At 43.1% G+C, this 13,591-nt stretch overlaps 1 protein-coding gene across 7 annotated transcripts in view; it reads right to left on the bottom strand.

Moving 5' to 3' along the window:
* Window positions 1-13,591, bottom strand: part of ARHGAP24 (Rho GTPase activating protein 24) — a 226,819-nt gene that overhangs the window by 89,810 nt on the left and 123,418 nt on the right. Inside the window, exons 1-2 of one of the 7 annotated variants that reach the window (XM_074904931.1) lie at window positions 1,028-1,226; window positions 734-854 (exon numbers count right to left, since the gene is read on the bottom strand). The exons of 5 other annotated variants lie outside the window; for them this stretch is intronic. Coding sequence is in view for 1 of the 2 variants with exons in the window: in XM_074904928.1 (XP_074761029.1) it covers window positions 1,028-1,055 (28 nt within the window). In the remaining variant the exon portion in view is untranslated. Of the gene's footprint in view, window positions 1-733; window positions 855-1,027; window positions 1,227-13,591 lie in introns of those variants that run through there. One more of the 7 variants, XM_074904928.1, reaches the window with a different exon arrangement.

Here is a 13,591-nt window from a genome sequence, read left to right as displayed (position 1 = left end):
CTGCTGCTCCAGCACCCAGCTGGGAGCTCTTGTGAGACCAGAAGGCTGAAATGTCTCTTAAAACAAAGCACACTTGAAGAAGCTGTTACACAGCATCAACTCTTGTGAACCAACGAGGACGACAGGATGCTGCCAAAATTGGACAACACATCTCCCCAGGCTGTGACACAACACATACTAGCATCCATGTAGGAAATAAATGTGAAGCTTCGAGCTCTCACCTGGCACAAGCACAGGCTGGCAGCAGAGGCAGCGCTGGTGGGATAGTCAGTACTGTTGGGGCTGCCACCAGCTGCCGCCAGCCCCGCTATCTGCTCGCTGGCAGCAGCCTCGCCCATGACTCCATCGTCCAGGAACGGCAGCCACCTCGCCCCTCAGGGGCCCGCGAATGTGGGGATAAGACACGCCAGGAGCAGACCCTAAACCAGCTTCTCTGGTGTGGGACCGACCCGTAGGAAAGGAGCACAGCGGGTACAAACGGAGGTCAGGAGGGCTGCCAGGGGAAGAGACCACCACCCTGGGGCAGAGCCAACTGGCGCCAGGCACCACGTCTGTGTACCCACACGCTCAGACACATGCACACAGGGTTTGCCAGCAAACCCTCCACCCCCCCATCGGGTCTGATCAAATCCTCCACTGCCGGCTGGACAGTCAAAGGCAGGCTATTTTCTCTTACAAGTTAATACAGTTAGCAGAGAGGAATGGATTGTAGTACTTGTTACAGGCTACTCACCCAGGCACTGAAACGGCTGTGTTTCTTTAAAAGCAGAATGCCTTCGCTTTGGGAAACTTATTTCTGTTTTGCTACTGTTATTTCTTAACTTGCCCAAGATCCTGTAAAATCCCAGAACAGGCTAGGAAACAAGAAGAGATTATTTAAAAGCTGACGATCAGGACAGGAATTTATGGAATGAAATCTTTAAGGGCAGGAGCAGATCGAGACAGCCAGCTAACGCTTTCATGCCCTGTCTCTGACCAGCAATTTCTTTTGTGGGCAGATCAAGGGTTACAAGATGACTTAAAATACCTGCTGGTGATGTGCGCTTCTCTGCCATCAGCGGGGAGTCCTTGGCGTAGCTAGTATGCTGCCCTGTCTCGTCTTCCTGCCTTTTCCAGCAGACCCCTCGCAATCACAATGTCACAGTTCCCCAGGCCTTACAATCAAGTGGTTTGTTGTAAGAGAACTAAAAATAGTGCTGAATCTTTCACCAGAGCACTTGCTTGAGTGAACATAGTGCCAGTCAGCCCATGTGTTCGTGAGCTGCACAGACCTATAATATTAAATATAGCCCAGTTCCTCCTGGAAATATGGCCGTTGACTTTTTTTCAAAATATGCTTGCTTTTTTTTTTTTTTTTTTTTTAAGACAGCATAAAATAAATGCCGTTTCTGACCACTAGAAGATGGAATGAGTGGAGTTGCTTTAAGAATATCCTCAGAGAAAGAGTGAGTCACTTAAGCTGCTTTTATGATAAAAGATCCCTAGAGGAAGTTTATCTCCTTAGTAGTCTCCGAGCTGGTCAGAGATCCATATGTCCCCCTGTAAAACAGAGTTTCACATTGTGGGGGTTTTTTTTAGTTTTGTGTTGTTTGTTTTAAATTCTTTTAACACCTGTTTCCACTGCAGAGTCAGTGCTTAGCATGAGAAACAGAGCAGCATTTCATACTAGCTAACACCTCAAGAGGGTGATTACAGAAGAGTCTGTCCTGCAAGGCTGTTAATAAGGTCCACAAAAAAGAGTACAAAGTGGCCCATAAGAACACTGCATATGAAAATTTATGCCATAGGTTGACAAGTCCAGAAAAAAAAAAAAAAAATCTAGGAATTATTTTTGCAAAGCTTTTAATTTCTGTGGCCTGAAAACAATCACTGAAAACAAAGGTCGCAAAAAAATGTTATTCAAGACACAGATGCCAGTGCTGCTACCAGTGTCCAAGCTGGGATCCCAGAAGCAGATTTAGATGCAAAACTTCCAGTCAGCACATACCAGACACACACGTTCACACTGTAATACACAGGTGGATCAGCCAAGAAATGAGAAGGTGCAGGTGATGGCTGGCAACAACCACTTGTGGCATTTTAAAAGGCTGGTAAAGCCACAATCATTCTCCTGTGAAGTGAGTGAATCATTCAGCTGTGAAGTGAGCACCAGAGCAAGCCAGGGTGTCCGAACCACAGAGAGTTAAGCCCCACTGCTACCGGTGGACATTACTCTGTAACAGCTTGCAGAAATCCAGACTCGATCACGTTATATACACCAGTGAGAAGGTGTCATCTGTGACTTTAGTCCGTACTACACCGAGTTACTATATTGCTAGGCTAACTTTGTAAGTCAGGATAAATTTTCAAGAAAGTTATTTCTTCAGCTCAACACATAAACTTGCCACCACCAGAGAAGATTTCCAGAAGGAGGTCTCCAGGCTAGAGCAGTAGTGTGCTTACATACACACACAGGGAAAGAGAAATCTATACATACATACATACATTTTAAAGGAAGATTTTAGGATGGAAGTAAACACTGAAAAGTTGGAGTTACTGGGAATATCACTGGGTTTTGTTTCTTTTCGCTGATTTTCATAAGAAGAAGTTGAAAGCAAAAAGACCAAGGTGGTTATGTGGCCTGTTCGGCTGTTCATGTAAAATTGTCTCCCACATTTTTGTTTTCCCTCATATGTCTTTGAAAATTGCTTCAATTCATTTGTTTTGAAGTAGAACCGCAATATTTTTGCCCTTGTGAAAGGGCTGGCAAATTCCTCCTACTCCTTTCTGTTGCTGTCAAAACATGCTGCAAGGCAGCATGAAACATCTACATAGCAGCAGAGGTAGCCACAAACATAATAGCATCTTCATTCCTGCTCCACTCCCCAGTTATTTATAGAGAGAAAGGGCATTAACAAAGCACAAAATTCTCCCTAATTAAGCCTCACTTTGCCATCTGTTATTCTGTTACTTCCCATGAGTTGATCCTAATGAGAAACTACTTCAAAACACATTTGAGGACCTGCTGCACCCAATGAAGTCATCAGATGAGGGGAATATTCCCCTCCCAATACATCATACTCCAATGCTACACAGCAGCTCCCTCCCCTACCAAAATCCAGAGGAATGCTACCATTAATATGAACACAGCCCTGGGTATTGTTTTTCTCAATAATGCACAACTCTCTACCCAGTCAGAGGGGCAATGAGAGAGCTACAAATACTACCTGCCCCCCAGGACTGAGCAGCCAGCTTTCTGCAGCTGCTTCTCCTGCAGTGCGTTCATCTATGGAGACATCACAGAATCCCAGAATCCCAGGTTGGAGGGGACCTCAAGGATCATCTGGTCCAAGGTGCCTTGGCAAAAGCACTGTCTAGACCAGATGGGCCAGCACCCTGTCCAGCTGAATCTCAAAAATGCCCAATGCTGGGGAACCCATCACTTCCCTGGGGAGATTATTCCAACGGCTGGTTGTTCTCATTGTGAAAAATTTTCCTCTTGTATCCAGTTGGAATGTCCCCAACTTCTCAAAGATGATGGAGAGCAGCCTTGAAACAACATCAGCCAGCTCTGTTAACACCCTCGGGTAGATATTTTCAGAGCCCATCAATTTGTAGGGGTCAAGCTCCTGTAATAGTTCACATACCAACTCCTCCATCACTGACAGTGGGTCTGTGTTTGCATCAACCTGGATTTTTGTTCCCAAGGCCTGGAGCAAACAATGCTGGGAAAGATGGAGGTGAAGGAAGTGTTGAGAACCTCTGCCTTTTCAGCGTTGTTGGTGACTAATTCACCCCTCCTGTTGAACAGTGGGCCAGTGCTGTAAGTAGTCAACAGGTAGCCACTGCCCAAGGAGTCAGACATTGGCTGACACTATGCAGGGAATAGAAATACAGAATATAAATACAGAACCACAGTTCCCAAGATTTAGAGGAGTTCACTACTGAACTCGCAATGAGATTGCTATTGCCAGTGCCCTACAGACAGCTGAACCACATCACAGCAAGTATGCAGCATCTGTCATTGGAAATGCTGAGGTTAAACCTCTCTGTCCTCCTGAGAAAACTCCTTCTGAATATCCACCTAGACCCCTCACAGTATGGTGGTTCCATATAGTGGTGAGACAGACTACAAGGTGAATTTGATTCAGTGCCAGCCTGTAAGTCTACTGCACAGTTTGGTCAAAAGCATATAAGGAAGAAAAACAATTACCTCCTGGGCCCAAGAATATACCCTGGAAATCAGTAGGTGTTTTTTAACCGTTTGAAACAAAAACCTCTAAAGCTTTGTGCTGTAGATTCCTCATTAAAAGTGAGGGTTAGGCTGATGAATCATGTCTGGTTACTGCACCTAAGTGAATTAGCTGGGCTTGGAAGAGTGCTGAAGAAGCCCAGGGAAAAGCTGTGCCATGAGCCTGCAGAGCTCCCTGACCACTTGCTCTGCTCAGAGGTGAAGACTCCGAATGAAAGTGATCACCATTTAGATTAATTGCCGCTCCCAGTACAAATTTAGAAGTTATTATTTCTATTCGCTCACCTGCAAAAATATCAAAAGCAACAGAAAGGATCATTAACATCACAAAGTCATATTCAAATCCTTAGGTAAGTTCACTCTGCAGTTTGCTGTGGGTGGCTCTGCAATGCTGCCTTTGTTACCCAACAGGTTTCTAATTGGGTGTGTGTATTCACACCTTACACATAGGGAATAGGGTAGATACTGTGGGAGCATGATTTATGGAAGACAACACCACCAAAAAAAATCAAGATTATCACTGGTGAAAAGTGTAAAGCATGATACTGAACACAATTCCAGATTCTGAAGGACTGGTTGGTAACTCAAAAAAAACCCCCAAGTGCACAACTAATGCTTAAAACCTATTCAGTGTCAAAATCACAACCTTGAGTCTTCACACTGCGTAAAAACAAAAGAGTTACACTCAGGCTACCTTAGCCTTTTTGTAAGGTAGGGCTTTTTAAAAATAGTTTCTTAAGCACAGGAGTCACAGCTCCCGATCAAGCACAGCAATTCAAGAAGATAAACACCGTTTCTGTGTGTGAATGCTGAATTATACATTTCGCCTAAGCAAGTCGATAGCCTCACAAGGTGCACTACACTGAAGATCAGGCTCTCAACTTCTGAATTCCCTCAATGAAAATTACACTACAAATAGCCTTTTAGCTTACCTGAAGTTCATGGAAAAGGCAAGGAATCTCTCTGTTCCCTTTGCTGTCTCACACTTTGATCCCTGTTGCATCAGGGAATATTCAGAGCAATCTTTTGTAAACAGCACATGTTTCTGTGTCTGACCCAGCAGTATGGGGTTGCGTTCCTGAAGTTTTTGGATGTCAGTTGCTACCAGGGCTGCCTGGGGAAGGGAGCAGCTGTGTGTGTAGGTGGGCAGGGAACAAGGGGAGGGATGGGAAGATAGGAAACACACCAACTTTGCTGCTTGCAAATGTCACCATTCCAACAGCGGCTCCCTGTATCCAGACTGTTTAACAAGTTCCCCTCTCCTGCTGGCTGGCCAAGATGAGGGGGACTATTTTGCTGGACATTTTGCTTTCTTCCCTAGTTCACCAGCAATAAATTAACATTTCTTACCTGTTGAAACAAACTGCTTAGTAAATTCTGCTCTGCCTCGAAGGTCCAGGGTCTGCAGTTTAAAGTATCCCAATATCCCAATGAAATTACTGGAGAGACTGTAATTGAGCACACTGGGATTACTTTTAATACTTCATGTGACTTCAGAAACCATTTTTTTTTTCCATAGTGCATGCTCAAATGGGACTTGAGCCTCTTCCTCCCTTCAATTTTAATAGCTTAAGGCAGGAACGTTTTCAGAGGTGCCAGCTGGGCTACACCCCTGCAAAAAGGCAGCAACACCCAGAAATGTGAATTGTAAGGATTATTCACTAATGTAAATTTGGCTGTCCAGCATATCCCTTGTGTTTTATGACGTTTAATAATATGATCACATATGTATTAAAGAATGAGGTATGAAGGAAGACAGCTAAGTAGTGTGATTACTCATAGAATACTACTAAGGGGAATCTTTAAAATATCCATCAATCCTGAAATGATTAGGGAATTTAGTGTGACAGGAATACTTTGGGTTCTTTGTTAAAATCTCCTAGAAAACATAGCGATGTCCAGATTTGGGACTGCCGTCCACATTATCAGCAAGTCTCTTGTTGTTAATAAAATTATCTCTATCAAAAGTAAAGCAGTCAACTTGGCCCTCAAAATTACTAAAAGCTGCATTACGGTGATAGGTATTACTAGACGTTCCTATGAGAAGCTGAACTGCTCTTTTGATTGCTCTGCTAGATAAATACACGTTCCACAGGTAGGTGAAAAGTCAGTCACATGCACAACCATAACTGCAAACTAAAGGACATATCAAGAGGGAGAGGAGATTACAATCACAGAAAATGACAATCAGGCACAAAAATTACTTCTTATGAGATACAGATACAGTATCTGGCTTTGTATATTTTAACACAGGAATAAATCTTCCTGAGTGTTTTCCTCCATTTCCTTCCAACTTCACTATAGTTCAAATCCAATTTAGCTGATAAATAACAAATGAGCCTTTGTCTGCATGTTTGTGCATTTGGGGTTTGAGTCGGTTATATTCACACAGCCTGCAGGGATGCCTAAATAACTCTGAATATGACCATGCTGATACCTGCTCACGGAAGCTTCATGTCAGCTGCACCACGTGAAGGGCTCTCAGCTGCACAGCCATTTAACTTGCCCAATTACATTTTTGGCTGCTCTTCTGCCTTGCAGCTTAGAGAAACCCTCTACAGAAGCTAGGTCACAAGAAGGAATTTCCAAAATATGCTACTTTTCAAAGAGCTGAGACCTAAGGGGAATGGGAGACGTGAGAAATATTATAGCAGGTCTGGAAGAAAAAATCAGAAAAAAATTATCATGCTGTTGCAACCTGTAAGGACAACATGTTCTCTGTCTTCCTCCTACATCTGTTTGTTACATTTGAAATGCACAGATTCGTGAACACAAATTTATACTAAAATTGCGCTTCAGACTAACTCACTTCGAGTTTTAATGCTGGGAAAGTATGGTGTTTGTGTCATGAGCCTTATCTTCTTGACATAAGCTAACACCAGCTGTTATTTGCTTGGTTTAAAGAAAAATGAGTACACAAAAGTTTATTAATTAAAGGGGAATTCATAAAGTTTAGATGTGGATTCAAAACTTATTACGTAATCGTGTCAACTTTGAGTCAAGGAGAGCATGTGAGACAAGACAGATACTCCAGTATATTCTCTGTAGTAGTAACTTGGCACTTTATTTACATGTGTCATTAACATCTTGTCTGACATAACCAAGTATAGACTCTGGTATCTCATGTGCTTAGCAAAATCAAGTCATATATATGCTGGGAAGTGGCCATATGCTTGTTCCACCTGTGCCTCCCTCTGCATCACAGTGAAATGCTGGTGACAGTACTGTCTTGGTTTCAAATCCAGATAGGAAATCAGAAAATAAGCAGGGGTTCTGAATATGAACACAGTTTTAAGATTTGACTATGAAAAACAACCCTCTAGGTGAGCCAGAAAAGAACATTACTTGCTCTTACATGGAAAACAAAATTTCTCACACTCTTTGCCTTTGGGAAACACAGACAGCACATCCTGTGAGTCACAGGGTTTGTTTCCCAGCAGTCTTTCCAACAGCTCAGTGACATGTGCCATCAGGGTGGTACAGTTCGTCTGCAATACCACAGTTATGAACCCAACTCTTTAAGTCTGTTTCCTCCTGCATCATCAGTTTGAACACAACTCTGGTCTGAAATGACTGAAACCTGCTGCCATAGCCTGACACCTGAGAAGCAGGTCCAGTGAGACAAGACAGTGGTTTCACTCCCATTGCTGCTGGAGAAGCATCACTGTAAAAAAGAGTGTAATCAGTAGCACCTCTGATACCCAGCTCAATAAAACATGACAAGGGCAGGGCACGTGTGGAGGAGGAACTCTGACTTTGTCCTGTGATTTCCTCTTGATCGGGACAGAAAGGCTTACAAAAGAGACATAATAGGTCTTTGCTCTCTTAAAACTTCTGGGTATTCTTTCTGTTACCTGCCAACTGTCAGACACATCTGGCAATACTATCATTTCTGCTGGGCTATGCTAAATTACATGCTGATAACCACTGTTTTGCTGAGCGGGTGAAAACACACTTCCTCAAAAGTGATTTGTCTTTTTATACCATCTATGGGACCTTCAAAGGTCCTACAGAAAACTGTGACTTACAGCTAATTTATAAAATATTAATACACAAATCACACAGAATCACAGAATCATTCAGGTTGGAAAAGACCCTTGGGATCGATGAGTCCAACCCTCAGCCCAACTCTACAAAGTTCTCCCCTACACCACATCCCCCAGCATCTCATCCAAACGACCCTTAAACACACCCAGGGATGGGGACTCCACGCCCTCCCTGGCCAGCCTATTCCACTGTTTGACCACTCTTTCTGTGAATTTTTTTTTCCTAATGTCCAGTCTGACCCTCCCCTGTTGCAGTTTAAAGCCACTCCCCCTTGTTCTGTCACTAATCCCCTGTGAGAAGAGACCATCACCAACCTCTCTGCAATGTCCTTTCAGGGAGCTGCAGAGAGTGATGAGGTCTCCCCTCAGCCTTCTCCTCCTCACACTGAACAGCCCCAGCTCCTTCAATGGCTCCTCACAGGATTTATTCTCCAGGCCCTTCCCCAGCCTCGTTGCCCTCCTCTGCCCTCGCTCCAGTACCTCAAGATCCCTCTCATATTGAGGTGCCCAAAACTGGACACAGCACTCCAGGTGTGGCCTCACCAGTGCAGAGCACGCGTACGGACCATGGTAGTTTTCCTAAAGTACAGCATCAGTGTCAGAAGAGACCTGTCTTATCCTCTGCAACTTGGTCTCTGTCAGGAGATCAGACACTGTTCCTTTCCCATTAGGGCATGGAATAATACATTTATTTCCAAGCTTTCAGGAGAGGAGAGCAGTGATGGGGCAAGAGTCAGCTGTGCACCACCATTTCCCAAGTCACACACGGACACAACAGCTACAACTTGACAGCTAGGATCAGCAGGTTATTCCAAAAACAGGGACTGAACAGCAAGCTGGAAGGTAAAGCTAAATTCTGTACTTCGCATTGCTCTAACTTTGAGGAGGGGTCAAGGGAAAACACAGTAAGGCAGAAATCCTGCTTCTGTCCACAAAAGTGATTTTATGCTGTTTATAAGCAGAGACAAGAGTAGTGAATACTCATTTTCCATATGCCTCATAGGTAAATCCTAAAATAATAAGGACCTACTGGGTATTAACTACTGTCTTGCCCAGGGACTGACAAGAGAACAGTTATTCCTACGGCTACTGCTAATAAAATATGTTTGAGAAAGGAGTTACATAAACAGATTATTCCTCTAGGCTGCAGTAAGCAGATAAGTATTTTTATCCCCTTTCCACAGATTGCAAAACTAATGTAACGAGGCAACAGTGAAATATCTAAAACAGACCTGAGAGAGGCAGCTCCAACAACAGAAATGTAATGTATTCATTCCCTTGCTGTTGCCACTGCTCACTCCAGCACTGCTGCTCCATCGCTACCTCGGCTGAAAATAATAAATTACACATTTGCTTTGCACAGGGTAGAGATGCCCTCAGCAGACACACCCCTGTTTTGCTGTGAACACAGGGGACAGCCATGACCTTATTTCCAATTTGGATTGCTCAGTTGCAGTACGGAGTGGGCATCCCTGAGGAGTCCCAGAATTTAGCACTCCAAAGAGCCTCCTAACTGAATGTCCCGCTTTTGCTGGCTGTTGGAGCTGCGCTGTCACACTTGCTGCACAACTTTTACCAGCTACTCAAAAAAACCTAACTTCTTGGTCAGTCCAGGCTAAGAAGTCCAGAAGAAAGAAGTTACAAGTATCTTCCAAAGAGCAGGATCAAAATGTGCTCAGAGCAGAGCCCTGTCAGAAAACATCTAGGCTTGTTGCCAGCACTCCATGAACTATCTGTTTTTACACACAGACAGAAGCCTGGGGATAGATTCACAGCTCCAGTGACATTTATGAGCTTCTTATTTTTGACAGGGCTTGTTAGAGCCTTCCACCACGCTGTGCTTCCCTGACCTGTGCAGCAGGTTCCCTGCAACCCTAATGCCTGTGGACATGAACACAAGATGCAGTTTTACTTCCTCCTCTGGGAAACAAGAATGTGACTTTTTAATACGGTAATCACCCCTGAACCAATCCAATATATTTCCAAGCTCAACATGGTCTTACAGTGTTTGGAGAACCTTTTCCTATACTTCTCTCAATTACACACCTTTCCAAGGAGATAAAGCACAATTTCTTTTCCCTTTTACCCCAAACATGCAATCCTTATGGAGTGCCAAGAATCTGAAACACCCTGAAGGCTGCTATATCCTACGTGCATCAGTGTCTATTGCAAGCATGGTAGGAACTTTGGGGAACTAGGCAAAATCAAACCCAATTCTGTGTTAAGGAGGATCATTCTCCCCATGTGACACACAGACACAATCCACAAGCACAAGCACCCACAATGCCTGGGCCCAGATATTCCATATGTATCTATACCTTACACACTATCACACCAGGAGACATAACTGTTTAATAACATTTGGAAACAGCACTATTTACTGAAGGATAAATAACAAAAACTTTTCCAACAGGTGCAGTTGTACAGCGAGGGGCAATCTTCAGACACAGTGCAATGTACAGGCTATGTTATGCCCCCAAAAAATCCTTTAAATAATTTCATCCGGAGTAAGAGTACTTCAAAAGCATACATAAATTTCTCATTAATACTACAAATGCAGCATCTTCCAAACTGCAGATGTGCAGTCGCTATCAGAAGCATGAGTTTCCTTTATTTTGTGTGTCCTTCTCTTTATACCTTTATTCCTTGGCTTTATACCTACATCAGGTAGCACAGGACTTCTTCATTTGATGCTCATATTGCTTTCTTTTTAAAGCCTATCCAGACAAAATATGTACACAGGCATGGTATTACAGCCAGACTAACAGCACTTACAAAACCCCAGTGTCCTTCCATATACTAGACGAACTACAGTCTGGTATTGTCAGGCTTTAGAAACACATCTGTCTTAGCCGACATCCTTCCTTCAAACAAACTGAAACAGTTCATCAAATTCCTGAGGTTGCAGTGGCTACACAAAACTGAGATGAAAAACAGTGCAAGTTGTGGGCATTTGCCAGGAAGCTTGCTATCCCTTGGCTCAAAGATGGCCTAGCTGGTCAAAGACAATCTAGTTCTTGTATTTTGAAGAAATAGGATGCATAAAAACTAAAGTACAAGTTATTATTTTTATAAAGTGCCATTATCAGGCAAGAGAGAGAGTCTGAGGCTCTTTTCCTGTGCCTCTCCCCAGAGTACTAGAGTTTATCCATGTCCTCCCATACAGTCATTCAGACCTTTTCAGACATTTAAATCTCTTGAAGTCCTGACAAATCCTTTCCTTCAGGTTGTTGCAACATTTGAGACACCATCCTGCAGCCGAAAAGGCAGGAAGCAGGCAGCATTTTGGAACAGCACCGTTTAGCATCAGCTTATATGTTGCAGCAGAGAGAGGATGATCTCACTCAAGGACAAAAATGTTGGCAGACAATAGGTCAATACCAGTGTAGCAGTACCAGCTCCCAGGAGACTTCATCTCTTCACCAGCTACTTCACTCTGTGTAAGGAGGAACCCAACTCAGCCACAATGTGTATGCTACTTCAGCAGACACAAACTGCTGCATGACAAAGTTGGGTCAGCACATTTTGAAAACTTAAATAAAATTGATTCTGGATTAAAATTATCAATTGATTTCCCTCTTGGCCTTTCTGGGAATTGAATCTGTCTACACAATTAAACTCTATAATGATTTTCTTTGAAGCTATAAAAGCTTTTTATTTATAGCTGCATCTCATCATATTAAACACCCTGCTCTACCTATTACAAGTTGAAGGGATGACAAATACTAAATTTGCATTTAAAGCACTGCAAAATTTTACTTATCAATTTCCATCTGAATTAAGAGCAATATTCTCTTGAGCTAACTATTTTGTACAAACCCAGTGACACACTGCTAGCAGGGAATAGACGAACAATGTGTTTTTTTATTAATCTCCGTTTCATGGCTGTTCTGGCCTATCTGAAACCCCCAACAATAGTGACTGTACCAGCAGACTGTTATCTGTCTGCGCAGCAGCAGCTGCAGATCCAGCCATTGCACAGTCTCTCGCTGGCAGTAGCTCCCCAATATCAGACTTCGCCTCCTCCACCAACCCCACTGTTCTTCCACCACAAGGAATGGGAGCAGCTGGCCAAGACACAGCTTCAGCAACAGGGCCTTGGTCTTAAATGTTTCTTAATCTGTGGTCCATACAGACTATCTATTGACCGACATTTAGTCATGGCAAATAAATGATTTTTATGTACCTTGTAATTGCCTGAAATCTACAGTAGCAGTTGTGGCCAGCACTAAGCAGTGGTGCATTAGTAAAACAAGAGCTAATAGCAAAACCAAAATTGTAGAAGAAAAATGATGCAGCTCAGAAATGAGATGCTGCAATATACATCTTGTTACAAATACTTAACAGCCTGATGCTTTTATTTAGTAACCCCGATGCCCTAAGGCTTGGTGCATCTTCCTGAGAATAACTGGGGCATCACTGAAGTATACCTTAAATCTAAGAAGCTGTGGAGAAAATTGCAAATATAACCTACCCAGTTGGCACAATCTTATCAAAGTTTAATGTGTCAGTCTGCTCATTTAATTAAAACCCTTTCTTCTCCATGTTTAATGGAAGGTCTGTACAGCAGAAATGGCACCAGAACAGATGTTCGTACATTTGTCAGAGCTACAGGATGATTGCTTTTACTATGGTGTCTTTTGCAGGACTACTCTATTTACACTTCTACTGATCTCTCATGTCAGACCTGGTAAATATTACCTTTCCTTTGGCTGCTCTGTGGGACAGCATAAGCCAAGTTCCTTGGTGAAAGTAATTAGCTTTGAGAAAACACCATATGCTTATAGGAGCCTTTTTTAAGATTTCAGGACAGAAACTTTTAATGATGAAAAGCATGCTTTAATTTTAAACAGGTCTTTCTCCATATTTTCTTTCATCTTAGCTGTTCATGTTCCCATGAAAAATTGCAGTCATAAGTTAAGACAGGAAAAAAGAACTTGGAGATCAGCTTGGCTTGGCTAAGACAAGGGAAGGCCTGTGTCATAATCCACGTTTTGGTGGCATTAAGAGCGTCCATGGCAAAGGGAAATCTGCAGGTGCACAGAAGAGTCTCAATGTGTACCCTGGTGTCCAAACCAGAGGTGCAACCCATGCATGATCAACCTGTTCTGTGCAGAGCAGATCTAGAGAAGGTATGTACAGCAGATGTGCCAGCAAGCTTTTGCCCCAGGGGCTGAACCACATTAATGAAATGCTTTTGAAATGTTTGCATTACAAAACCAATCCAGTTACCAATGAGGCCAAAATAATTGCCAGCAATGTCAAAGGGAGGACACAACTGTTCAAAGCAAACGCGACCCTACACTCTGTTTAC

Source organism: Athene noctua, chromosome 4 (genome assembly GCF_965140245.1).
Source record: "Athene noctua chromosome 4, bAthNoc1.hap1.1, whole genome shotgun sequence".
NCBI lineage: Eukaryota > Metazoa > Chordata > Aves > Strigiformes > Strigidae > Athene > Athene noctua.
This window is presented reverse-complemented; position numbering and strand designations above follow the sequence as displayed.